General features: G+C 37.4%; 1 protein-coding gene across 1 annotated transcript in view; it reads left to right on the plus strand.

Moving 5' to 3' along the window:
- Positions 1-26,370, plus strand: part of clybl (citramalyl-CoA lyase) — a 77,563-nt gene that overhangs the window by 32,773 nt on the left and 18,420 nt on the right. Inside the window, exons 2-3 of the mRNA XM_088913841.1 lie at positions 5,521-5,734; positions 19,579-19,767. Coding sequence (XP_088769967.1) covers positions 5,521-5,734; positions 19,579-19,767 — 403 coding nt within the window. The remainder of the gene's footprint in view (positions 1-5,520; positions 5,735-19,578; positions 19,768-26,370) is intronic.

Raw genomic sequence — 26,370 nt, forward strand, 5'->3', positions numbered from 1 at the left:
ATATAGACAATACTATAATGAGATCTTCTCAAGGCTCAGTCTCGTTCTTTGAATATCTGTAGGTTTTTGTCATATAAGACCAGGTTTTCAATATGCGGCTTTCAAGCCTCTGATTTTGTGGGGTTTTTTGGGTTTATATATATTGGATGTTTTAAATTGTTTATAATTATGTCCTGAGAAACGTACCTTGTATCACCGTTTCATTGCTTTGGAGAAGAGTCTTTCAGGATGCGAAGGATAAAGCTGGGGTGACAGAAATCCTTGTTTGCAGTTTGATGTAATTGCATGGCACTAAACCTTTGAGGAAGGGTTTGAAGCATGCAAGCATCTACACAAGGGGATATATTATTGTTGTTAATAGTTAATTTGCTTAGCAAATGCCCTTACCCAAGTCACCCAAAAATACATAAATTATATTTACGTTAGGAATGTACAAAGAGCAATCGCATGGAAGTGCATTTGAAACCTAGACTTTACCGAAAGGGTTGTGGGAATATAAGCTACCCAGCCACGTTTTTGAAAGTTAAGATCACTTTATTATTAGCCATATACAATTTCTTGGATTAGGAATTCGTCTTTTTCACATACCCCAGCTTGCTCTCCATGAGACACACAGACGGGGAGAGAAGCTTGGGGTCAGAGCGCAGGGTCAGCCATTGTACAGCGCCCCTGGAGCAGTTGGGGTTAAGGTTGGGGTTAAGGGCCTTGCTCAGGGGCCCAATGTAGGATAAGGATTCCTCTGCCGGCCGCGGGATTTGAACCGGCAACCTTCCAGCCACAGGCTCAGATCCTTAGCTACAGTTCCACTGCTCCGCCCTGTACTCAAATTCAAATTTAGCTTCTTATCAATTTATCCAAAACAAGCCAATTAATATAAATTAAGCCAAGAAAAAAAACCAGAATGAGATCCTTGGATCAATTGGCTACCAAACTAACTACCAAAAGAGCCAAATGGACTGACTGACCTCTTTTCCTTTCTGTCCTTTATGTTCTTATGTATGTACAAGAAGATAACTTAATAATGTTGCAATAAGATTAGTACCGAGCAATGCATGCTGCACTAGGAATAAAGAAATAGTAAGAATTAAAACAGTGCACAGTTTGTCTGCCAGTCAGTAATGAAGAAGGCGTGATACAGTAACACAAATCGTATTGCCATCCTGAGTGTCAACATTAGTGCAATGCAGTGTAAGACTTATATCAGAGAGCTGAGAGATGCTGCTAGTGATGTTGAAACCGATGAGTCTAAAGCAGGTGCAGGGGTACGCACACTGAAATTGTCGAGTTTTCCTAATTCCCATCCCTGACCTGTAGAGTATCAGCCTTTAGCTTGAGCATCTGCATCAGGCCCTGCATGATTGACAAGAACAAACTACTACAGGTGGATAGTGCTGTGCCTGCTTACTTTTGTTCTTTGTGATGTTTCCCATTGTCTGTGTAGCAAGATGTCAAGACTTCTTGCTTTAATATGGCAACGCAGTTTAGTTTCTTATCTACTGTAAATAAAGTTGCTTTAAGCTTCAGGCAGATAGCCAGACAGAAGACTGGAAATCCGATTGCTGCAGATTTTATAAATAAGGATTAAAGCTAGAGAGGGCCCCTTTTGGTCCTGCATTACACTGCCTTTTTTGTTAAACCAGATTTCATAAACTAATTCAAATACTCGGTCAGAAATACCCCCAATTAAAATAGAAAATCTGGTCCCAAATGCTTGAATTAACATTAAAAAGAAAGGCGCTGAAACACTTTCTCTTCAAAGAAGCTGTACTGTACAAGTCTTTTATTTGGAAACCACAAATGTGATACAGCATTACATAACATATTACATTATTACACGTAGCTGATATAAAATGCTGGTAGGCCAAGTTCTTTTGTCTTCATTAATTACTTGTATTTGGCTGTTGATGGTAAACCATTCTTGGAATTTGCTGTAGTAGAAAGTGAAGTTTTGTAACATGGCTTCCACAAGCACAAGGAAAATTACTCTGGCATTGATCTCTTAAAGTGTGTGACAACGTATTTGGTAGCTGGTCCTGGAAAATGCCTTATTTGCATTTATGTTGCTTCTTCTGCCCCATGTCTTCCATTCATCTTGATCATGAGGCTAACGCAATGTATTTACATTTGGCAAAGCACCCTTTGTGTTGATTCCATAGTTTAGGAGTACATGACATGTACTCTTATCATCTGACTGGAACTCCCTTGGAATGGTTTCTGCTTTGACAGTAAAATAGGAATGCTTGTAAATATCTAAAAAAGTAGCTTTTATGTAAAGCTGACTCTGAAAATCAAATGAGTTGTTTACCTCACACTTGTTTGCATTTAGGAGTCTTTTCCCTTTTTTCGTCACAGTTTCCAGACAGCCAGTGTAGTGAAAGAATAATATTTACACCACATTATAATGTGTGGGCCTGAAAACTCGTTTTATCTCCCCATGGGCTGCGCAGGTACACGGTAAGTAAAATCAATCAGAAACCTGAATCAGGCTCTTTAGGCTGTTAAATCTTGAAAAGCTCGTAATGAATATGTGTCACGCACATTTAAGAACTGTGAACACTTTCCTTTATGGTACAGAATCTCCTTTCTGTCAGAATATACAACTGGGGAAGAAAAACTATCCTCTCACTCGCCAATAACTACAAGGTTGCTGGAAACAAACCCCCAACTGTGTCAAAAAAAAGAGAAAAAAGTGAATAAAAAAGCTTTTTAAGGAATGCAGACTGTAATGGCTTTATTAGACTCCTCATTTCAATCAGTGCTGAATCTGCTGAGTCCTGTGCTGCCTCTGATGACAGTATACTAAAGACCCCTTTTTTTCTCTGCTTTTTTGTTAAATATGGTAATATCTATTCTTTAATTACCGGCTTCTTGTAAGCCTCCCTCTTACATTATAATTTATTTGCCTTTCAAGTGGGCACTTAAAATGGCTTTTTAACATTCCCCCCGCAGCAGTGTGCTTTGAATGTGGAAGACTTAATTTGGTCCTTCCCCCCTTCTCCCTCCCCTACCCTCTATTTTTCTTTCTAATTTTGCTGTTTGCTTTTTTTGTTTCCCTATCAATATGGGTGCTGTAGGTTTTTGTCCCTCAAGTGCTGGCCAGTTCCTCCCCTTTTCTCTGTTTCACAATCCACACCAAGAGGGTTTTTTGCATATTCCTCCCTCTTCCCCTTGTGAGATATTGTTACTGACCAAATTTAAACACTACAGCGCTAAGAATCCCCACAGAGCCACTTTATGTACTTGGACCTGCAAAGTGCCCTAAGCAATAACTACCTGAATTGCTTTTAATTGCACAATATAGCTGCATCATCTTGGTTCAAATTCTGCTTGATTGATACTGCAAGGCAATTGTAAGCGTGGATGACAGGATTAAGTGCCTATTGATGTGACTTTAGCTTCTTTCAAGAACAAAGACAGAAAAGAGAATACTTTGCCCTCTTTTAGTGCAGTGTTTCTCCCCCTTTCTTTCCCTTCTCGCAGCATAAAGGAACACAATCAACAAATATTATCCCTCTGAGGTAAATTGGAATGCACATGCAGGCGAGAACTATTCTTGACTGTAATTAGATATATATGATCCCAGCTATTTTGGCCATTCATTAGTGCTAATTGTTTGAGAACCAGGCCTACAGAACAAATAATTAAAATGTGAGCACCATAACTGCGATTATTAGCATGTGTGATAAAATGCGTGCTCAGCAGCTGTATCAATAAAACTGTTTGGAAGGACTGCTTTCATCAGACCATGCTCAGTGCGAACAAGAGTTTTTGGCTCTGTTGTGGACTGCCAATGTTTGTACAAGCGCCACTGCTGTTTACAACAAACAGCCCTCTATTTTCCAGTAGTAATTAGTAGGAAGTATTATGTAGATTTGTTGTGTTGTCCAAACTTTAATTATTTGGGGGGCTCCTAATCTTTTTTCCTCCACTTATAGTTCAGTTTACCTCTTAATTGATTTATTCAGCTGTGTCAGCTAAGCTGCTGTCAGAACTGGGAAGAGAAGAGGACAGTTGCTTCTGATGTGATAAACAGTTACAAAAGTGCAGGTCAGCATTGCTCATCTGCTTCAATAGGGAGCTGAAAGGAAAACACATTCTTCACTTCTGAGTCAAACGTATAGGAAAACATGAAACAAATGCTTTCACTTGTGGCTTTTTTTGTTTTCTTTAACTTTCCCATGAACCATTTTTAAGTAGCTGGCCAGTGTTTTGTAGAGCTTTAACTGGCAGGTGTCAGATGTGCGACTGTTACTTTGGCTTCCTCTTGTGAAATTAAAATTCAGGTTATGTTGGGGGGGGGGGGGTAATTTGGTATGTTAAGTATTTTCAGAGGTTCTGCTATTTTGTTCTTTTGTGCTTTTTAATGAACCATTTTCTTTAAGTTGCTTTCTTTCATTATGTTCAATTATTTGATGTTGAACATTTCATCTCTTTCTTTAAACATTTATATGTTTTTTGTTGTAGTTGCAGGTTATTATGGGAAAATAAAATGTGTGTTGTGTTCTTGCACTTTAGGCATTTTATTCATGTCTAAATTTTATAAAAGAATTTTATACCTGAAATTTATATCTCACTAATATGTTAACTACTTCAAATGAAAAATTTTACTATTTCCCACACACAAAACAGTAGAAAAACTTTATATTCAGTAACTGAAATGAACGTTTTGGCAATCCATTAATTCAGCCTTATCAAAGGAAGGATGCACTGACAAGGAAAAAGACAGATAACATTTAATTTAGACGAGCATTATGAATGCTGGATAATAAAAATATAAACTATAATGCTGAGCGAGGAATGGTTGTGTATGAAAAAAGGTACTGTGTAGGTAAGTGTTTACGTTGACGTATCATTCTCATCTAGACAATGTTGGAAAGCCAACCAAAATACTTGGATATGTAGTTAAATGTGTACAATTTAAATTGAAGGATGATATCCTGCACTGAAAGGCCAAAAGACTTGAACCTTTTTAGTCTTGACCAAGTTTGCAAGGGTACTTGATACAAGTATTCAGAAGTCTCAAAGACTTGGGACATACTCAACTCAGCAGTCTTCTTCAGAATGAACAGTGAGAGACAAACTAGTGGGCACAAGTGGAAACTATGTGGAAGTGTGTTTAAAACTGAGAACAGGAGGCTTGTCTTTACCCTAAGAGTTGTGGAAGTATGGAACAAACTTCTCAACCATGATGTTGATGGCTGACTGAGAACCTTGGGTCAATTAAACTCTATCTAATAGACCAGATGGGCTGAGTGGCCTCCTCTCTTTTATTCTTTGTTCTTAACTCTGATTGAGCTTATACTGTAGGTCCAGCTCAAAGCACTGTTGATTCCATTTCCTTTTCCCTGAAGTATCTGATGCTAAATAAAGAAGAAGTAAATGAAACTTTTTGCTTCACTGTTTAATACTTCTTTGGTATATTGTAACCATCCATGCCTGGATTCCTTTCACGCTGTAGAATCACTGGGCTATGTATATACGTGTGTACAGTGGTGTTTTTTCTGATGTGTATTTCTGTAGGGGAAGAGAGCCATGGCCCATTTCTCTGAAAGGGCGAAAATTTTATGGCAGCTGTCGCTACCAGCACACGCTGGAGTCTTCCATCAAGTACGTCCCCAGACGAGCAGTGCTGTACGTCCCTGGAAATGATGAAAGGAAGATGCGGAAACTGGCCTCTCTGGACGTGGACTGTGCAGTGTTTGACTGTGAGGATGGTGTGGCTCTCAACAGAAAGGTAACTGCTAGCTGTTGTCTGGTAAACAGGAGTATCTTTTTATAGTGGTCTTATTGTAGTTTTACTGGAATATTCGTAAGCATAAGGGACAATTCACCAGCCTTGAATGATCCTTTGTTAAAAGCAAATTTTTTGTGTCTGTAATAACCGGTACATTCATTACAGATGCAAGTTTTCTGGCGTTTTAAGTTCCACACAAAGGGCATTTAAATTAGCTAAAGCATGAAGTAATGCAATTGGAAGATCTTAAGGCCGCAGACAGGAGCAAACAGAACTGATGCAGCACCTTGGGCTCCACTTTTCAGTGGAAACCTTTACGGTTATGTAGTGAGTCTTGAACATTTCAAACTTTCTGATTTTGAAAAAGATTTTCTGTTTTTTCTTTAAACAAAGTAGAAAACAATACATTTTTCCCAGAAGAAGGTATAAGGAATCATAACTGCTTATACCTATACCATAAGTTTCTTTCCAGTCCACATCCCTGAATGACATTTAATAGTCTTGTGAGGACGTGTTTAGGCCTTGCAAATATCATGATTTTATTTTTCTAACTTGTCTAACTTTAAATACTTTTAATTGAGAAGTTGTTTATACTGAAAGTTTTGATTTACTGCAGTTTTTGTTTCTTAATAAACCTCTGCTGAATGAGCTAAGATTTATAAAGAAGGCTTAGATGATATGACTTGTTGAAACAGAATATTTAAAAATAAACAAAAACAGGAAGGTACTGCTAGACATGATCAGCTATTCAAAATGACCTATTTTATAAAGGATATATGTAAAAAAAACTTCAACTCAACAACATTTTTTCCATTACATTTAATTAAAAAGAAAAAAGCCCATTCTCTTGAAACAAGGTGACCATGTCACACTGAGATAACAGCAGGAAACGAACAGATGCTTCAGGTTAAAAGCATTCTCGACCCGCCCACAAGACAGAGCAATTGGACCTGGCTTCCCATGGAGAGAAATGTGATTGGAGGAAGGCATGAAGAGGGGGAGGAGTAACAAGAATTCTTTTAAGTCACGATGTAAAGAAGAACAATTGGCTGGTTTTGCTATATTGTTGAAAGTTATTTGTCCTATTTATGGTTGTTTGGTATGACTGGAGTTTGGGAAGTTTTCAGTTGCAGTCAAACCTCTGTCTTCAACAGACTGGTTCTATGGAGGATACTACCACACTGTTGGGTTATTTACCATAGAGTGTAGTGAAAGACTTTTCCTTTCAAGTCACATATGTATCTGAAGAAATATGCAGTAGGAATTTTATTTGTGTGTCCTCTAATGAATGGGATGTTTCACCTGGCTCAGATGTGAAACTGATACAAGAAAATAAAAAAAAATTAAAATAATAAGGTTAGCTTATTAGGTAAATCTGGCCTTCAAAGGATATCTTCAAACACACTGAAAGTGTTACATATCTTAAAAATGATCAGCCTGATACCTAATGCAACATACTGTATATAGCAGACCAGCACAAATAAGGAAAGGGGCCTGTTATGTTTTATTTAATTTGTTTCAGTAGTCATTTTTAGCTTCATGGTGTGGTTTTCTTTTTTCCCCAAAACAGCGATAAAACCATTTAAACGAAATAATTGAAATGTGTTGAATAAAAATCTTTTTTCATCCAATTCAATAGCTAGGTTCTGCTTATACAGGATTATCGTGCTGCAGAATATTAACCAGCATTGAACTGAGACATGGGAAAATGGCATTAGGATATGGCCTTCACTCACTCAATAGCAAACCAACCATTCTGTGTAATGTTCCTGTTTCAACTGATAGTATTAACATAAAGCAAAGCCTTGCAGATAGAAATGCAAATCCTTAAACTGATAAAATATTCTATTACTGAGTATTGAGTACTACTTATATATCATTATTGCTCTGAGTACTATTTTTTGAGCTTAGAAAATAAGCTCATTAGATTTTTAAACCTAAAAAAACCTTGACAATTATATTTAGCAAATACGTTAGGCAGTCTTGGTATAAGCTTAGTCTATTTTATAACCGTACATGATTGTTAGAGGCTGGCTTTGGTCTATGTACTGCAGGTTTATGCAGGACCTGTGTTCCTTAATATAATGTACCAGAATTCAAAACAAAAAGAAGTTGCCTCAATTATTAAATCCACCTTCTCCATAGCATGTGTATTCAAATCCCTGGTCTCTCAGTTCTGTTTTCCATTGTGACTGCTTAAAACATGGGGTAATATTTATGTTTGTTTGCAAGTATTTTGTTTTTATCTCTGTGTTATGTATTTTTTATTATACTCATTCCTTTTGTATTATTGTGCTTGAATATATTGTATATATACACAACAGACCCATATACAGCTGCAGCATTTCTGGTGGCTGGCTTATGATTTAGGTCTTTTAAAATGAGCACAATTGTTCTAAACCTCAAAACCTATGGATGATGGAGTGTTCATATAAACAATATAAACAAGATATAAACAAGAATGAACTAAAGTGTTACTACATTCTGAAATTTTACTTAAATTAGTTTTTTTTTAGCTGAGAATGCTCGGCTTAAAGATTTACCAAATATATTTGTGTTTGTATGTAAAGTATCTGTTTACTACGCGCACAATATTTTTTCTTTCTTCCGCTTTGCGTAGCAGGATATTTTAATAACGCAAAACCATTCTTTGGCTTAGAAAAAGTTAATGGCCTTCATGCTGCTTCCTTGGGTTTCTTCATGTCAAGTCTCTGCAGCCTTTGCTCTGTTTGAGTCCGTTTTGAAGGGGAAAAATTAGTCAGTCTTTTTACTCTTTGGCGCCAGGTATCGTGCTCTGAGAAAGCGATGTGACAGACGGTATGAGGGTTTGTCTAAAACCGCTAACTGTCACCCAGGACATGGTTGTCAGGGGAAAAGCCAGGGAAGAATGTGTTGATGTTAATACAGATATATTGTTTTTAAAAATGCAAGAGGAAGAAAAAAAAAACATTGCCTGGCGCTCACCAGTGAGAGATATGTGAATCACAGTTCTAATCCTTTCCTCTGCAGTGTGCATTGCATAGCTTTTTTTTTTATTTGCCCTATAGTCTCCAACTTAGTTGTCACATTCCTCCTTGAAGCTTTGCTTTCCTGTCGGTCTCATCCTTTCCAGTCGCAGAAGAGATGCTGGACTAATCCCTGGAAGTTTGGAACTAATGAACTAACTGCTGAGCTGCCGCCACGGAGCTTGGTCCCAAACTATACTGTACTTCACACTCGATTTATTCTCCAGATGGCAAGACTGCGCAGCCCTGCCGAGAGGGACCACCTCTTCCACTGGAGTGTGAAAGTGGACGGATGTTGTTTTCTTTGCAGATCTGATCATTCAGAATTAGAAAACGTTCTAGGATGATCCGTTATTAGCTTTAATGGATCGGCTGTGGGGACGGCAATCACAGTCTTGCCTTGCCTTGCCCTGCCTTTTCCTTTCTTTGCTGTTTTTTCGGCTCTTCCTTGAATTCCGCCGTGTGTGCGCCTTTGTGACGGGTGATTTAGTTTCGCTTCTGTGTCATCGGATCTCGTCTCCTGCAGGTGGTAGTAGTGGATGGTAGCTGAAATCACAACGTGCCTCGGCTTTCTCGGCAGCTCGCCGTTGTACGTGTATAGGAACACAATAACGAGTTTATTAGCAACAGGTCTCACAATGCACCTTGATGGCCCTGGGAAGCTGCTGAAATTGAATACGAACTCCCCCCCAGTCACCCCTCTTCAACCCTAATCCTGTGTAGCAGTTGCCTGGTGATTCAATGCAAGATGAGTGTCACTGCATTATTTTGTGAGGAGGAACCCAGCATACACAGAGTATTATCTCTGGGGTCATACATGACTTCTCCACTCTTTCCCTTTGTAAGACAATGGCTACACAATTTTCCTGGGTCATTAAAAGATTCTGGGACTCTCAGCATACCTGCTTTGTGCAGTACTAAATTCTATTAGACATCTCTGCTTTCCCTCAGAGACTGTGAAGCAAAAGTCATTTTCAAGGACAGTCGACCTCTGATGGTATAGACAAATAGAATTGGTACTGAATGAATTGTGCTGCCTAGTAATTCAATTATTAAGATCTTTGATTTATTGTGCAAATAACATTTAGAAAATCAGATAATTATACATAGTTATGATCCCAGAAGACTGATATGTTGGAGGTTTCAGTTTTGCACTAAACTTTAGTTCAGCATCATAATATCAGTATCTTTTAGTATATTATCTTTTAGAATTAGTACACATTTTAAGGGAAGTCTTATCTGTTTACCCAGGGACAGTAAATGCATTAAGAGAGAGGATTTTTCCTTGGTTACCTTTCGTTATGGTACTATTTTTCAATACTTTCATTTTTCAGGAAAAAAAAATGAAATGTGGAATCATATATACTCTCTGAAATGGTTTTGTTTTTTCTTGAATGGCGATCTGTGCTACAGTATTTAAATTTTTCACAAATGTCCTGGTGGTGGCAGCAGATGTATGTGACAAGAGACATTGCAGATAATTAATAAATAATTATATAAACAAATAAATGAAATAGACTTTCAGCTCACAGAAAGCTCACCAGAACAATACAGAGGAGAAACATACAGTAAATTTGTGAGTGAAACTATGGAGTTTGTTGTAACCATTATACAGTACTTCACAAAGGAAAATCTATTTTTTGTTCCTGTGCAATAATATAAAAAACTGTTCAGATAATTTTATCTTATGCTGTCTTCTTTTTTATATTTTCATAGGCCTTTAGTTGTCTATATATGTGATATCTCTAAACACATTATAGTCAAAGTGAGATTTTGTGGACACAGAGTCATAGAACAGCTTCATAATTATACTAAGACTATATGCAAAACATGTCCTTCATGAGATATTCAAAGTAGACATTTTAATATATTGATTATAATGTACTTAATCAATTTTTTATATTTTTTACCAATGTAAACATCTACATTGGATATTCATTCGCTTTGCTTATAACATTTTTCTTTAATACAGAACTTGAGTAAATGTAACAATGTAAATATCAAAGTGCATGCATTTTAGGTTATTCAGTATGTATGTTGAGAAGATAGGATTTTGAGTGCATTTTGTCAGCAAAAAGTAAACTGATGTGTGCATATAATCTATATACCTATGCGTGTATCTGTGTTTTTAGGGGTATTAATTAGAAATAGTATCTAAATCTCTTTAGTACTGATTTAGTACTGTACTAAAGTGAGATATGCACAAATGACAAGCAAATTTTCCTTTTTGGATTAAATATACAGAGAATGGAGTTCTGCCTCTGTACCCGGGGAATCTGTCGGCAGTGTCCCGCTAACTCAATCTTCCTGAGTCCTGAGAATTATACTCAGTGCAGACCCAGTGCTTAGATGAGAGAAAACAGGCAATCTTGAGGTAAAAATATTATCTCATCTGTATCATTTCAATACAATGGATGCTTCAACATTCTCTATTTCTTGACGAAATCCTACATTTTCTGCAAATTAGTTTTTTGTGTCAAAGCTGAAATGAAATTTAAAATGAACTCCCAAGTTGTTGTTGCCAGCAGATTCCTAAATCAAGAACGTCAAGTCATCAAGATGTTGTTTTCTTTGTGTGGACTTTTGTATCATTTCAAAATTGTCTCGTAGGCTTTAACTGTGGAGGAATCTTTAAACAGTTCCAGTTGTTGGAATTAACAAAAACCCAAATGAGGAATGACAGAATGTTTTAAATGAAATGTAAGTCATCTAAGTCCATTCCTAACCACATTTTCGTTCTGCTGGAACATTGAGCTTTTTGGATTTTCTTGGGAAAAAAACAAGAGACCATGACATTACGTTATCTGTGCTTTAGAATTCGTTTGGGAGTACTAAGCCAGGAGTATTTTGGTACTATGTTTTATGAGCAGATGAAAGAGTGGAGATATTATGACATTAAAGTGGGGAGAATGAAAGGAGCTGCAGATGCTCCAAAGACTCCCATCTCATCAGTGAAGCATAGTGGAGATAATGTCATGGCCTGGGCATGCATGGCCACCTCTGATACTGGCTCACTCAGCTTTATTGATGACGTACATAATAATGGAAAAATACATTCTCAAGTTGACGAAAACATTTTGTCAGATTATTAAGAACAAAATGTTTCCATTGGACAGTGCTTCACCGTGCAGTAAGATAATGTCCCAAAGCAAGGCCAGTGCAACCAAGGAATTATTAGAAGAAAGAAAAAAAGTGGAAAATCTTAAAATGGCCAAGTCAACCTCCAGATTTAAGTCCAATTGAGCATTTGTTTTACATGCGGAACCAAAAACAAAACAGGCCAAGAATTACTCCATGTGACTTCAGCAATGACTTGGAAAAGTCAAAGAAGTAAAAAGAAGAAAGGCAACATTTCGGCTCTTGACCCTCCTTCAGGTGTGAAGTAAAAGAACGTTGCTTAAAGTAAAACAAAAGTAACAGAATTGACTTTGCTGTCCCAGTGCTTTTAGAGGGCACTATATAACGGACTTGCTAGCAGTTCACTAAACCAATGACCTTGTCATTGGGCTTTTTTAAATAAACCAGTTTTTTTACTTGTTTGTTTACTGCTGTAGAAGTCAGCTTTCACAGTTTGTATTGGTTTATTGTTACAGTCAAACACATACTTATCAAATAATATATTAGAGTTATTCTTCTTACATGTTCCATGCATTTCATTGATTAAATAGTAAAAGTTATTCTACATTACAGAAGTAAGACCTTGCACCTTTGGCATGTGGGTGATCTGATAGCCGCACGTTGTGATAGTAAGACGGAAGAAATGACTAGAGGAAAGAAGTCTGTGTTTTTCATATGGACATCATAAACTTAAACCTCAAGCAAAGCTCGGGATGTTTTTGGCCACCCTGCAACGTTAACTGCTTTTGCAACTCCATTTATGTGAGTGAGAATTTCTACCAATAGAGCCAATTAAAGCAAATTGCATGATTTTATAAATGGCCTCGGGAGCAGGTGCTTGAGAAACTGTGACGGTTGAAATGGAAAAAGAGCAATCTTCTGCACGTCAACGGCAAGCACTCCAAACTAATGTATTTTTAAAGGGCAGATCTTGTACTAACAACGCCTGCTGCTTTCCGCTCCTGTTTTATTCAAAAATACATTCCGGGCAGGTAACTGTGAACACGACAGCTCTTGTCATTCACTTGTAGTTGAGCTGATCCTTCATCATCTCTAGGATTTTCCCATCCATAGCTCCATGAACTTTTTATGCTTTATGCTGTTCCGATTTTCATAGATTGATACATCTCGATCAGTCCCATGTATCAGATTTTGTCTTTATACTCTTCTAATCCCATAATGTATCTGCCCCCTCCCCATCTAATCCCCGATATCTCAGTGTCTTCTGCATATACAGTACTTCGAGTATGCAGAAGTACAGAACATAAGAAGGAAAGTTCATAAATCAGCCTATCCAACCCCATTGGTAGTTAGTAGCTAACAATTTCATGCAGCCTTTTCTTGAAAGAAGACAGAGTATCAGCTTCAACAACATGCTGTGGTACCTTGTACCATACTCCCACAACCCTTCAGATAAAGACGTGCTGTTCTGTTTTGAACATGGTTTCCTCTCTTGTCCACCTGTGCCCTCTGGTTCGTGTGGCACTGTTCATTCTGAAGATGTCTAGTGGGTAGACTTTATCAGATCCACATGTATAGCTCAAAACACATTCTTACCAATGGCAAGGCATATATCAGGTGGTAAAGAGATTCACTGAATGTATTTGGTCACGATTATATCATTTCACATTTAGTATGTACTGTATGTCTATGGTTATATATGTACACTATGTATAAGTATAGAATAATCATGTTTAGAAAGACTGGAGGAATATTAATAATAAGCATTCTCGTAATTCTTATAGACTGTAATTCCTTAATACACTAATGTCTTTTCATATCTGAATTATTTTCTTTTATAGAATAGTGTGTTGGCAGCCTGATATATCATACTTGTAGTGGGGAATTGGGGTAATTGTGGAAAATGCCCGTTGCCTGAAATATCAATTTAAATTGTTTGCTTGAACAGTATGTCAGTTAGTCTGAACACACAGTTAACATTTTGTTATTGAAACTTTGTAAAGTGTTATCCTCCCAAAACTTCATGCACGACTTCGAGTGTGTACTGTCTTACAGCTGTACAGATTTCCTGGTATAAAGAATATGATATCTGGTGAGACGGGTGATTCTCTGGGGTCAGTAGTTAGTTTCAAAGATGGGTGGTTGTTTGTGTGAAATAGTAATTTAGGTATCTGTGCAGGAAAAAAAACAGTCCTTGCAATGACAGTTGAGGTCATTCAGTTGCATGAAGTAAACCTAGTGATTCATTGGAGGCAAAGAACCTGAAATTCATTGGCTTGTTCATGAAATAAACAATTTGCTCTTCTAAAAAAATGCAGTTCAAACCAAGGAAACCTATCACACAAAACCCTGAACTTCAGATAAAAGGAAAGGTTACTTGTCCTGGACTCTTTATCAAATTACAAGCACTTATTTTCTTTGGCACCTAGAGCACTCTGTCTCAGTTTGTAACTGGACACTGAGAATAGGACAGATTTTATAATGACCCTGGAATGTTTTTCTTCTGAGGTTGGGGGAATCCTGCACCACAGTGACTATAGCAATACTGAAAGAAGGACTGTTCTCTTATATGAAGAAATACCCGCAATTGTACAGATTTCTGTTTCTGTAAACAAGTTTTCACAAAGTTTTAGGGAGAACAATCTGGTCTACAGCAACATTGGACAATTAGATTATTAAATGTTCACCTCTCAAACAAAAGGAAAAAGATATGGTTGCTTGGAAAGAGTTCCAGGGTAATTCAATTGGGAATTAGAGTTCGGATTATAGGCTTATTTATTTAATATATGGCATTTAATATGTACATAATGTACATTACTAACGTAAATTATTAAAGTATAATTGTTTTTTGTTAATATATTCAGTTTGTCACCTGTCAAAATGTTACCATCAGGAGACTCTGTGCTAGAAAAGCTCAGACACCTACAGGCTGCCTCTCCTTCAGTGCTTAACCACAGCTCATTGCAGATGGCATAATAGGTTGCACAGCAGGTTGCAAAATGCTGTGATGCCAGAAAAAAATGGATGACTCATGCTTTATATCTTAAAAAACCAACAACAATATTTACGGATCTATCGTGGCAGAAAAAAAGAAACAAACAGGCACCTCAATATTAGCTTTATTAAATGTAGAGAGATAAATGGCCTTTACTAACTTCAAAACAGGGTCAGATGTGAAGGTTTGTACTGTTAAAATGTTTCTCATTGCAGTCTTTGAGCAAAAACGTAAATTCTGTCCTTTCCTCACCCCTTTCCATTAACACAAATGTCCCGATACATAAATTAATAGTTAATTTGATATGTCAAGTCATCCTCAAAGTTAAGAGGGAGGCAGAACATTTCACTTGGTTGCTTTTGCTTTATAATTGTTACTATTGCATTGTCACAGAACAAGAAACTTTACTGCATCATTGATCCAGAAAGGCAGCACACTAAATGTTCTGATGTGAAAAGTAAGCATGTATGACCTTCATCTTATTTTGAGCACTTTTCTCTGTATGAGTGGCAATATGTTTTAGACATCTGTGTAGGAGAATATATCATTAGTGTCTAATGTGTCATTAGTTTTCCAGTTACCCTCAAACCATCAGGCATTAAGAGCGAACGTTTATAAAAAACTGATCTGCTTTTCAAAATTGTATGATATGATGTACAGAAAGTTATTGTGTATGTCACTGCAATGCACAGTAGGCAAAGTTCTGTTTCGTTTTGAAATGCTTCAAGGTCTAAAAGCCACCTACAACAAAGTTAAAGTTCATTACTTACATTTAATTTTCCTTGTTTATTTTTGTATCTTTTATTTCTGGATCTGAGTTTAGTGTAGCTTTTTTGCAGCTTTTAGTGTACTAATATGCAAATGTGTGCACCTGAAGAGGAAAAACTGTTGGAGTTCAGATATAGAACATAAATCCAAATAAGACGTTCTGGAAATATATTTTTAGGACACGCTAAGTATATATTCTGTTATGTGTACATCATGATTAATTAGACTGAATAACTGTGATTAACATTACTCTTCAGAAAGAAAAGGAAGCCTTGCTTCAATACACAATAATTCATCTGCTACACTGCAAACTGCTAATTTAAATCCTCAATGTAGTTTAAGTAGGTAAGACCAGAGGCCTTGTGGCATCAGTCAGGCTCTGGCTAGAAGCCTTAAGCGGCATTGTGGATGTGCAGTCTGTCAGTTCTCACATTAAAACATTTTATATACATGCTATTGTACACTATTAAAAGCTTTGCGTTCCACTTACATATATTTACAAATGCATCTGTTACGCTATGATTTATAAAAGAAGGGTACATGCCGTTTATCTTCAAGCAAATCTTTGTGCTTCTGAAAATACACTCTTTAAATTTCTTTTTGTGGGAAGCCAACCTATTTTTTATTATTTTAAAGACAAACCAGAGTATTGTTTTGGGGAAATTAGTCTGTTTTACTGGAAGTGATGTGAAATATGTATTTCTTCACAGGTCTTTCCCTGCTTTACTTACTTGTGCTGTTTGTAAAGACCCCATTAAGAGCCAGATGCACAGCTCTGTAGACGTGTACTATAAAGGTTGAGGCTTAACGACAGATTTCAAGGAACAAATCAAAGATTTCTCAAACCTCGGATTCCTTAGACCCTCCGTGGGGTATGAGTGGAGTAGAGCAGGGGGCTTTGAAGCAACCTGATGGTTATCCATTAATGTATGTTTTCAAAGCATTGCATGCAAAATCAAAGATAATCCTGTTTTTAGGAATAAAACTGTCCTCAGTAATGGCCACTTGGCAATGTTGTGACATTAAGTTGCCTTTTTTTGCAGCATCAAGGACTGAATCATCTCTATTTAAAAATTGCTGTTTCTCACATTATTAATACTAAGCTGACTGCTATTAATAAAGAGAATAATAGATGTAAGACAATTTGATAAAAGCCTATAATTCCACAGAGACATTTGCATCATTTGCCTGAGCTGGCAGATAAGATTGCGTACTTCTCTCGACTTTCTGTTCTGGCTTTTTCTTCAGATATATGTGTTTGCACTGTTTTTAGGACTCACGAAGGACCTCTGTTTTGTTTTGAGTCCCTTTACCCTTTGAATCACTTTTATCCTTTTTTGCAGTCGCTTTACTCTCCAGGGCAGTTGAGAATTCTCCTTTGTTTTTTAGTTTTCAGTGAAACAGGAAAGGATACATTTCGGCATAACTTTCTACCCTTACATCAAGGCTTCAGGGTTTAAATTCATAGTGGGTGAGCAGGCCTTTGCCCATTTCGCCTGGGTCTGAATGGCAATACTTTTAGGGAAGCGAAAGAAGCTTTGTAATAGGCTCTTACTCAATAACGCTATGTGTAAAAATCTGTGTCAACTTTTGGACAGGCGGTAGTTTTCGAGCAAGTAACATGACAATCTAGAGCCAAGACACGGGTTCTTCTTTTATAGTCGAGCTTCCCAATTTGCTGTCAGCTGGCATCTCCGTGCGGTCCTGTCTTCGGCCCCCACTGAGTGGCATGTGTTAGCCTTTGCGGAAAGTGTGAGGATGGCCTGGCTGAAGGTGCTTTTTCCATTCAGGTTTCATTAACCTTTCGGCTTCATTATTCTTCTCTTTTAACTGCAGAGAGCCATCACTCCACTCTGTCTAAGCTTGCACTAATTATCGCCAGTCCAGACTCTGTAAATCAGTCGCACTGCAGTGCTGTCTCAAACTTGTTTCTGAGGCCCGCTTCTGATCTGACCTGACAAGTCTTAAGCTACTGTTTCCTCATGCTGTTTAACTCGGTCCACATTTCTGCTAGCCCCTACGTTTCTTCTCAGGTAGAGTTCACATCCATCTGTTTCGAATCTACAGTTGTGGGCTGCCATCTCACTGACAGGCACTTGACTGAATGTTTACTTTGATTTTTTCTCTCTGCCTTCCCTTCCAGCCTTCCTGTTACAATACTTTCATTTGTAATCTGGCTCCTGTTCTGTTTGGTGAGCTGGTTAAAGGCTTACATGAGCAGATATAATAAAAAACCTTTTTGCCTGCTTAGGCCTTTATTATTTAAGTGCAGTTTTGTATCCTGAGTTCCTGTTTGAAAGATCCTTCTCAACTCCAGGCTTACAGTGTAATCCCAGGCGCCAGTCCCTACTCTTTTTGAACTCTGAAACAGGCCAATAGGTTATGCTTATCACACATGCATTTTTCTTCTGAATCCTGATAATCCCACCCAAAAAGTATGTAATCAAATCTGAAATTTCCTGTCTTTTATCTGTATATTTGTCACAAAAAGATTTGAATTATTGACTTCTGTAGATTATCATTATATTTTTCTTATCTTTTTACTTGTTGTATATTTTGATCAATACCCCTCAGATAAGCCTACATATAATACATTAACTTAAAACTACACTTTTCTTATCTTAGAGTCAATGTAGTGTAGTAATTAGTTGAACTTTTCATTTTTATCATGGAATGTATGCTTATTATTAGTGCTAATAAAAGATGCTCTTGCACACTAACATTTCACGCTCTGCGTTTTTGCTTGTGTTAGCACTGTGAGATGTGTTATCGTGAATAGAATTTTTGTTTCCGGGTTTGTGGGGTGTTAAAAGATAACTTGTTGAAGTTATATACTGTAACACAGAGGGCATAACATTTGACTCTTTAAAGAAGTGACTGTACATAAGAACATAAGAGAAGCTTTAAGATTGTCTGGTTCCTAGACGATAATTAAGGCTCTGAGGATCTTATCCATTTGTTTTGTAAAAAGAAGCCAGTATATTAACTGTAAACATGGCTGGGTAGCTGTGCAGTTTCTTTATGGTAGAACTGTGAGACTTACTGTGTTCCAGACCCCAGCAACAATAGGATCTATCACCCAGCAAAATACAGTAGGAACATATACTGTAATGTACCAGAATCAACAAAGAAATAGTGTGCAAAGGGACATAGGCTCTCAATACACCAATATAACTTTCAGTAGATGTCATTTCATGTAGAGCCCTTTAACATTACCAGAATGATTTTAAGATTGTTCGATAACCCGAGAGAAAGGATTTGCATTGCAATACAGGATTGATGTCATCACTGTGTGTGACCTAGTCAGGGCTCTAGATACAAAATTCTGAACGTATTTTGTGACTTGTCAGGTGAAGGTTTGGAGACTCCTACAAGTATGGTGGTATGATAATTAAGAAAAACAAAGGAATGAGTGAGGTTTTCAGCTACATATACAGCCAGCATGAACACAGACTGGAAATGTTTCTCAGCTGGTGAAGCAAACTCTTCACTATATTCTACTCATGAATCTTAATAGCCAATGTCAACCCACCCCAAATTCTTTATTTTGGATTGACATTCAGGTACAGTGTCATAAATCTACAAAGGTTATAGCATTGGTTTTATTTAGCTGATGGGAGGAACCCAATTATTTGACTTCAGTCTTTACATAAGACCAAAAAATGTTGTGCCGTCCAAGATCTTATAACAGAAAAGCAATCAAATTTCAGTATCAACGGCTTTGAAATAGTGATTCAGACCATATGATTTTAAATATGACCATGGAGATACATACTCAGAGTAAACAGCAGAGGACTCAGTACTGAGCCCTGTGGAACACCAAAATGTAGCAAATCCTACATTAGAACTAAAACAAGTAAGGGGAACAAAATGCTGATGATCAGTAAGATCAGATTTAAACCATTTAAGGGCACTAGAAGTAGCATCCAAACATTTCATTCACAAGGGCTCCAGAAGTGTCATAACTGCTCTGTACCACTTTAACTTTTATGTTACAGGCTGAAGCTCGTATGACAATCCCAAAAATGCTCGAGGAGCTGAATCTGGGCCGCACAGAGAAATGTGTCCGTGTCAACTCTGTGTCAAGTGGCCTTGCTGAGCTGGACCTGGAAGTAATTTTGCAATCAAAGGTGTTGCCTCCTTCCCTAATGCTGCCTAAAGTGGAGAAAACTGAAGAGGTGAAATGGGTGAGTACTGTTATTGATCAGTTTATCTACTACAAATCTTCAGTACTTTTTGATATTTAGAACTGTACTTACAGCAGCCTTACATAATATACAAATACATGAGAAAACTCTAAGTCATAAAACATGCTTTATACACACTACACTGTAGGTTTCATTATGTGAATCAGAATGATTTGATAATTACATTTTTACCTCACAGAGCAATCCCTGCCTACTATTTCAGTGAAATAGGCTACAATATTTGTGAATCTGTAAAAATAATCAATAATCAAAACATCACTTTCAGTCATTTTATTAATTAATCAATTCACTATCAATTTTTCCTCCAAAATAAAATAGATATTACCCTTAAGCTATAAAATGTAAAGCATTAATTCCTGTCATCATACTTCAAATAAGTGCTTTTACATATTTGCATGTGATATGGGTTGGATTCATTAACAAAAACTACATTTAGGGTGTGACTGAAATTGTGCTTCACACCAAAATAACAAAAACACTATTGCAGGCAAAACAAGAAAAATGAGAATCCCGATGCGATCTGTGGTATTTAACTTTTTTTTCATCTTCTTTAAAAAAACACAGCACTCTTCATGCAGACTGAAAAAGGAAACTCCAGGTCTCTTCAAAAGAATAATAACGGTCTTTTCCTTTTCTCTGTAAAATGTGAACTGATATACTTTCTGCTGTGCAAAGGGGATTTGGACTGTTTTTCTTGGCATCTGCTCATGAAGCAGTTGACATTGAGATTTTCCTTAGAAGCCAAAGATGTCTTGAAAACAGTGTGACTTTAGCCTCAGCCCAGTGCGGTACAACAGAGATCCCAGCATCCCTGCTGAAGCTGCCTTTGCAACTATCACGCACATGAAGCATAATGTTATCTGTGATAAGTCCAGATTAATCATCGTCAGATATGTATATATCGATCTTTTTCTATCAGATTGCAGCGCTTGTTTTTGGGGTTAATATTAAAATTCAAGCCTTTGGGATATGCGGTTTTTCAATTTTTCAGTACAGCTGTAACATGGACAGCTCCTAGGTATATGTTGCTTGAATGATCTGAAAACCCCCTCAAGAATCATCACAAAAAAGCAGTTAATAGTGAAAAACTGCCTTCCTAAGTTGGAAGCGAGTACATTATATGAAATTAAAATGTGTGATGTTTTTAGAGCTTTTTAAATATTGCCTATATTTGCCCACTATATTGTTTTGTCATTATTGAAGAGAATCTTTTGTATAGGTTTCCAACCATCTGTTAAAAACTGTATCAAATTCTCAGGCATTCATACCATCTCTGGAGATGTGGTGGCAAGTGTTTACTCTAAGACATAATGTCCCAGTGGTTTTCCATAAAAGTTTTTCAGCACGGATGTCAGTTCCTTGCAGGTCAGGAGATGGTGACATCATTAAACAAAAGTGTCCTGATCGGATCCATATGGATCACTGTTAGGTGGATTCTGCTTGAAGTTGAAGATATGAGGATTTCTGGTGTCCATTCCTGTTGTAAGCAATAGAGTGTCCTGTGAATTAATCAGTCATGAGCTGAGGCTCCACAGTGAAACAGAAATGCGTATACAGTATATTCAGAGGCACAACATGAATGTTAAAAGGCTCTGAATGGAGTCACAGTGTCTTAACTAGATGGAAAAAGGGAGGGGGTGGGCCGTCTGGTTCTTACAGCTACTTCAGGCTAGAAACAGGAAGTTTTTAACTAGTGTTTTTAATTAGTGCCGATATTATTTCCTGGGTAGTTCTCAGTTTCTTTCCTTTTAATTGCCGACAGGTGTTCAGATATTTTTTGCTTTATGTAAGATTCCTTTTATGTTCCTCTTTTGAGTGGCTTTTAAATACTGGATACTATTCTGGCGTTGTGGTAAAGGAGGCAAGAAAAAAAAGGTTTATTTTACACATCTGTCAGGCTTGCTATTTTATCTGGTAAAATTAAAACATAATTTGTGACCTAGAAATTAATATTTTGTACTCTTTTTAAAGTATTAACTAATTAAACATACATTCTTGAACAGTAATTATTTTATTAAAACACTCATAGAGCTTTCAAATATTGAGCTGTTATTGAGTTTATATAAAGACATTTTGATTATCTGAGAGCTAATTGATTTACTTTGTAAATTCTTATTGTCTAAAATCATCAGTCAGACCGTGTGGTTTGCTGTACACTCCTATGAAGTAACTTTCCAGGAAGTGCAAAAGTAATTGAAATGCATATTTTTTGTTTAATACCTGTAAGAAAAAAATGATTAGGTAGGTTTGTACTGTTCAATGAGCTTAGCAGCTTGTCAGAGTTTATTCTGCTTTCCATCATTTGATGTGAAGAAAATATGCAATAGCCCCCCAGGACAGGACTATCCTGGGAGGGGTGTTAAATACACCTAAGACTACACTGATCCACTCCCTACTGAGCACTGCTGGAATCCATTCTTACAACTAGGTGGACTGGATCAATAGGAGGGCAAGGCACTGTACACCTGTAAACACAGGAAAAACACGATCACTGACACCTGCAGAGGGGACTTGTATCCACAGCCTTCCTATCAGTTCCCCAGAGCCTTAACCTACTGTACGCTGCCCCTAGAGATGTCTACATTATTTTAACTGGTAATTGTTTTTTCTTAGTGTTCTGTAAGCCATTTACCTATGGAATACTTAATACTTTGTGCTGATAGTCTTTGCTTTGTCTAAGACAAGAAAGCCATTTATTTCCATTAGTTAAAGGGCCGTGACAGAGAATCTGGGGAGCATACTGAGAAGTGGTTTTATTGGGACACTTTATGAGGGAATCAGTCAGGGACAGCCCACACGTGTACAGAGGGGATTTCATGTCTTGTAACTGGTCAGACCATTGGAGAGCTGATCTCATCCACACATTGTACTGTATGTGAAAATGTTGGGCAGCATTTGAATTATTAACTTTACATATAGTTCACAAGTGCTGTGTATAGCCCCAGAGTAAATAGGTGATCTTTCAACATGGAAATGAAATGTTGAATATCTATGTGCTATATTTAAATACTGTATACTTTCCTATTATGTCTATCCTTCACCCCTGAATTCCTTTGCTTGTAGGCTCTTGTTTTATATGGTACATTTAACTGTGTGTGTAGCACTGAACATGCTCTCAATGTGAGTTGCACATGGTAGGATTTATATCCTCAGCAGGACGTATCGGATTGTGAACTGCGAGGTAATTATGTTGCACGGTGACCTAACGGAGGTACAAACCCAGAAAGAGTGGCAGTTTATGGCCATAAAACAAATAGAGTTCTCTTGCTTTTTGGTTATGTAAGAATGGTTACAAACAAGGAGGAGGCATTTCAAACCATCTGGATCACTTGGTAGTTAGTAGCTAATTGATCCGAGGCTCTTATCCAACTGTTTCTTGAAAAAAAGACAGGTTATCAGCTTTAACCACATGGCTTGGTAGTTTTCTTCCAGACTCCCAACCCTTTGTGTGTAGAAGTACCTCCTGTTCTCAGTTTGAAATGCACTTCCACTTAGCTTTCACTTGTATCCTCTGGTTTGTGTTTCACTTTTTCTGAAAAAGTCCAGAGTTAACGTTGTCAATACCTTTAAGGATTTTGAATACTTGGATCAGATCTCCCTGCAGTCTTCTCTCTGTTCAAGAATAAAAAGGTTCAGTTCCTTTTGCCTGTCAGTGTAGGACATTCCTTTGATTCTGGTAATATACATCACTCCTGATATATTTCCAAAAGCAAAAATATTATTAGCATGTTCACCAACATTATGCACAATTTTGAGTATTGCATTTTACAATTTTAACCTAACATCCCTCAATTTAAAATGAACTCCTTCAACTATATGCCCTAACATTGTTTTTTATTGCTTCCCCATGCTGTTTAGAAGATGTATTTAATATATACAGAAACATCTGCAAATTCACTGTATCCCTCTTATATGTATGGTTTATGTTTCTGCTATCCACGTGTAAAGCTTTGCTTTTGTCTGCATTAAAACTCTATGAAGTCAAGACCAAGTCTTAAATTTTATCTGAATCCTCTTGAGTTTCCTTTGCAGCTGCTGCAATGTTGCCTAGTCCTCCTATTGTGGTAACATCTGCAAATCTAACTAGTTTTCTAACTGTACCGGAATCTTATTCATGGATATAAATTTGGAAGAGCAGTGGCCCTAATTATTAAGTTCGTTTTTTTTAATATTTTTATCAACTATCAACTTCTATCAACTAAAGTGTCTTAGATTGTAACAGAATCACAAGAAACTGTAAAAACAGTAGCACAGAATAGAAGGTTTTGTAAAAAAGGAATGAGTATATTAATTTAACTTAATCCACTGATCACCATCTAAACACAATGCAGAGCTCTGTCCGTTCCAGGCTCTGGAAGTATGGGTGGAACAAGTGGGCCTTAAGGAAGCAGCAGAAGGAGGTTAAACACATGTCATTGTAATGGAAATATATACATATGGACTCTCACATTCTGTCTTTCAGTTCACAAAATGAGGCTCCAGATGCTGGGAGACTGTGCTTCCTGTTCTGTTGCTCCTATGGGATGATCTCCTAGCCCATCTTAGACTTTGCAAGTCAATTCAGGACCTTCCAATGACTTCTCAATGCCTTTGAGTATTTCAGAGACTTGAATCAGGTCATCTAGTAGTCTTCTCTTTCAAGCCTTAAAAGGTTCAGTCCTTTTAGCCTGTAAGTGTAGCACATTCCTTTCGGTCCAGGAGTGCATACGTTTGCTCTTCTCTGGACTGATTCCAGAGTACCTGTATCTTTTTGGTAATGTGGTGACCAGAGTTGTACACAATGTTCTAAATTAGATTTGGATACTATATCACAGAAAGATGTATCTTAAGACCACAGGTTGGAAAGGTCCTTGAGGCGCATACTGTATGCACTGCAGACCAGTCTGTAGAGTGTATCGCATTTTGTCAGTGAAGAGAGCAGAGATCCTTGTTCCATGATTGCAGGTTTCGTAGGCCTCTGATTTTCCTGCTTTAAGGGAATAGAAGCCAATCTCATTCCGGTGAGGGATCCCAGCAATAGAAAAACACATCTTCTGCTAATCTGCAGTTAAGGATGTGTGTGGAAGACTGTAATCTCAGTCTACCAAAAGCCTTCTAGAAGGTTGTGGAACAGCTACTGGCTAACTGTTGCTTTTGTGTCAAAAAATTTAACTTGCTACCAACAGACCAACTGGATTCTGTGGTGCAGAAATGGACACATTTTACTGACATATCATATGCTAATGTATTGCAAGATAATATTTACACATAATTTTTTTTTGTTTGGTGGGATGTCATTTGCAAAAAGCACCAACCTCTTGTGCCCAGCACTTTATGTAGCTGAAAAGAATTAGGAACAGACAATCTTGAATCTTGAAACTAGTTTTTACTTAGTTTCAATATGAATTCATAGGATTTTAAATATCTAAGTCAAGATTTTTAATACGGTATATTAATGGCATCAGGGAGTTAAAATGCATCATTAATGACCCACTAATTGCAAAATGTAGAATTCCTAAAATCCGTAAGTAGAAACTGCAGCAAAGTCAGGAATGAGATTTTGATACAAAAGATTCTTTCGTTTCAACTGCTTTGTTATTGCTGTTTATGGTTTTCCCCACTTCTTAGCTTTGGATTAAGTCCTAAGTCTTTGCCATTTTGTTAAAAATGGGGGAATATTTGGCTCATTATTCCCTTGCTTGTATAGGGAGCTGTAAATCCTTCTTCTGTTTATTTTCCCTCTTTTTTTATTTATATTGGGAGAGGAACCTAGAGGCTGATTTGTTACTAAAAGATGGGCTTACTTGTTTCCTTTTGTGTGAGAATCTCTTGCTTTCCCATTGTCCCTTCTCTTGGTGCTTGTTTGACTGACATGGCTTATTGGACTATAACAAGCGTAACTCCCTCCTTTGTTGGGAGACAATTCTCCCACAAATTCTGAACAGTGTGCGTCCTTGCCAACACACTATTGGGTGTGCTTTGGGACTGAAAGAATTGTTTAGGCCTGCTAGTCCATCCCCTCCCCGATTTCTTTCTCCCTCTTTTCTCTTCTGTGAAATGAACACTTCAGCAGGCCGGAAACATTTAATCTGCTCCTTTTGAGGAAAATTAATTGAAACTTGTCCCCTTGCCGCCTTCTTGCTTGAGCTTCTTACTAGCACTTTCACAAATTTCAGACATCGTCTGCCATCGGAACGGGCGCTGGGAATCGTGCTGCAAATGGAGGGTGGTGTTTTAGTTAATGCTACGTAAGTGCTGTTGAGGTCAGCAGATGAGGAGTAATTGACAGCTATAAGGGTTCTTGCTCTTGAAAATAGAGAACCCTATAATAAGACAACAATAGAGAAGCACAAGCACCCCTCCTTGATGAGCATCATGGCAGTTTTGCTCTGTAACATGGTACCTCACTGCTCACTCCAGTCCAGGCCAGAGCAAATAAACATTTAATTAAAGACGCAGTGATCCGTATACCCTGACCAGTAAAGATGTTTCTGTAATTTGCTATCATTCAAAGGCATCCTAATAGCCCTCTTAATCTCTGGGCCTGTTAAGTATTCACATTGTACAGCCTTGCTGTACACTTTCATTTAATCTAGGATGCTG

The sequence above is a fragment of the Atractosteus spatula genome, chromosome 4 (assembly GCF_055471065.1).
Source record: "Atractosteus spatula isolate fAtrSpa1 chromosome 4, fAtrSpa1.hap1, whole genome shotgun sequence".
NCBI lineage: Eukaryota > Metazoa > Chordata > Actinopteri > Semionotiformes > Lepisosteidae > Atractosteus > Atractosteus spatula.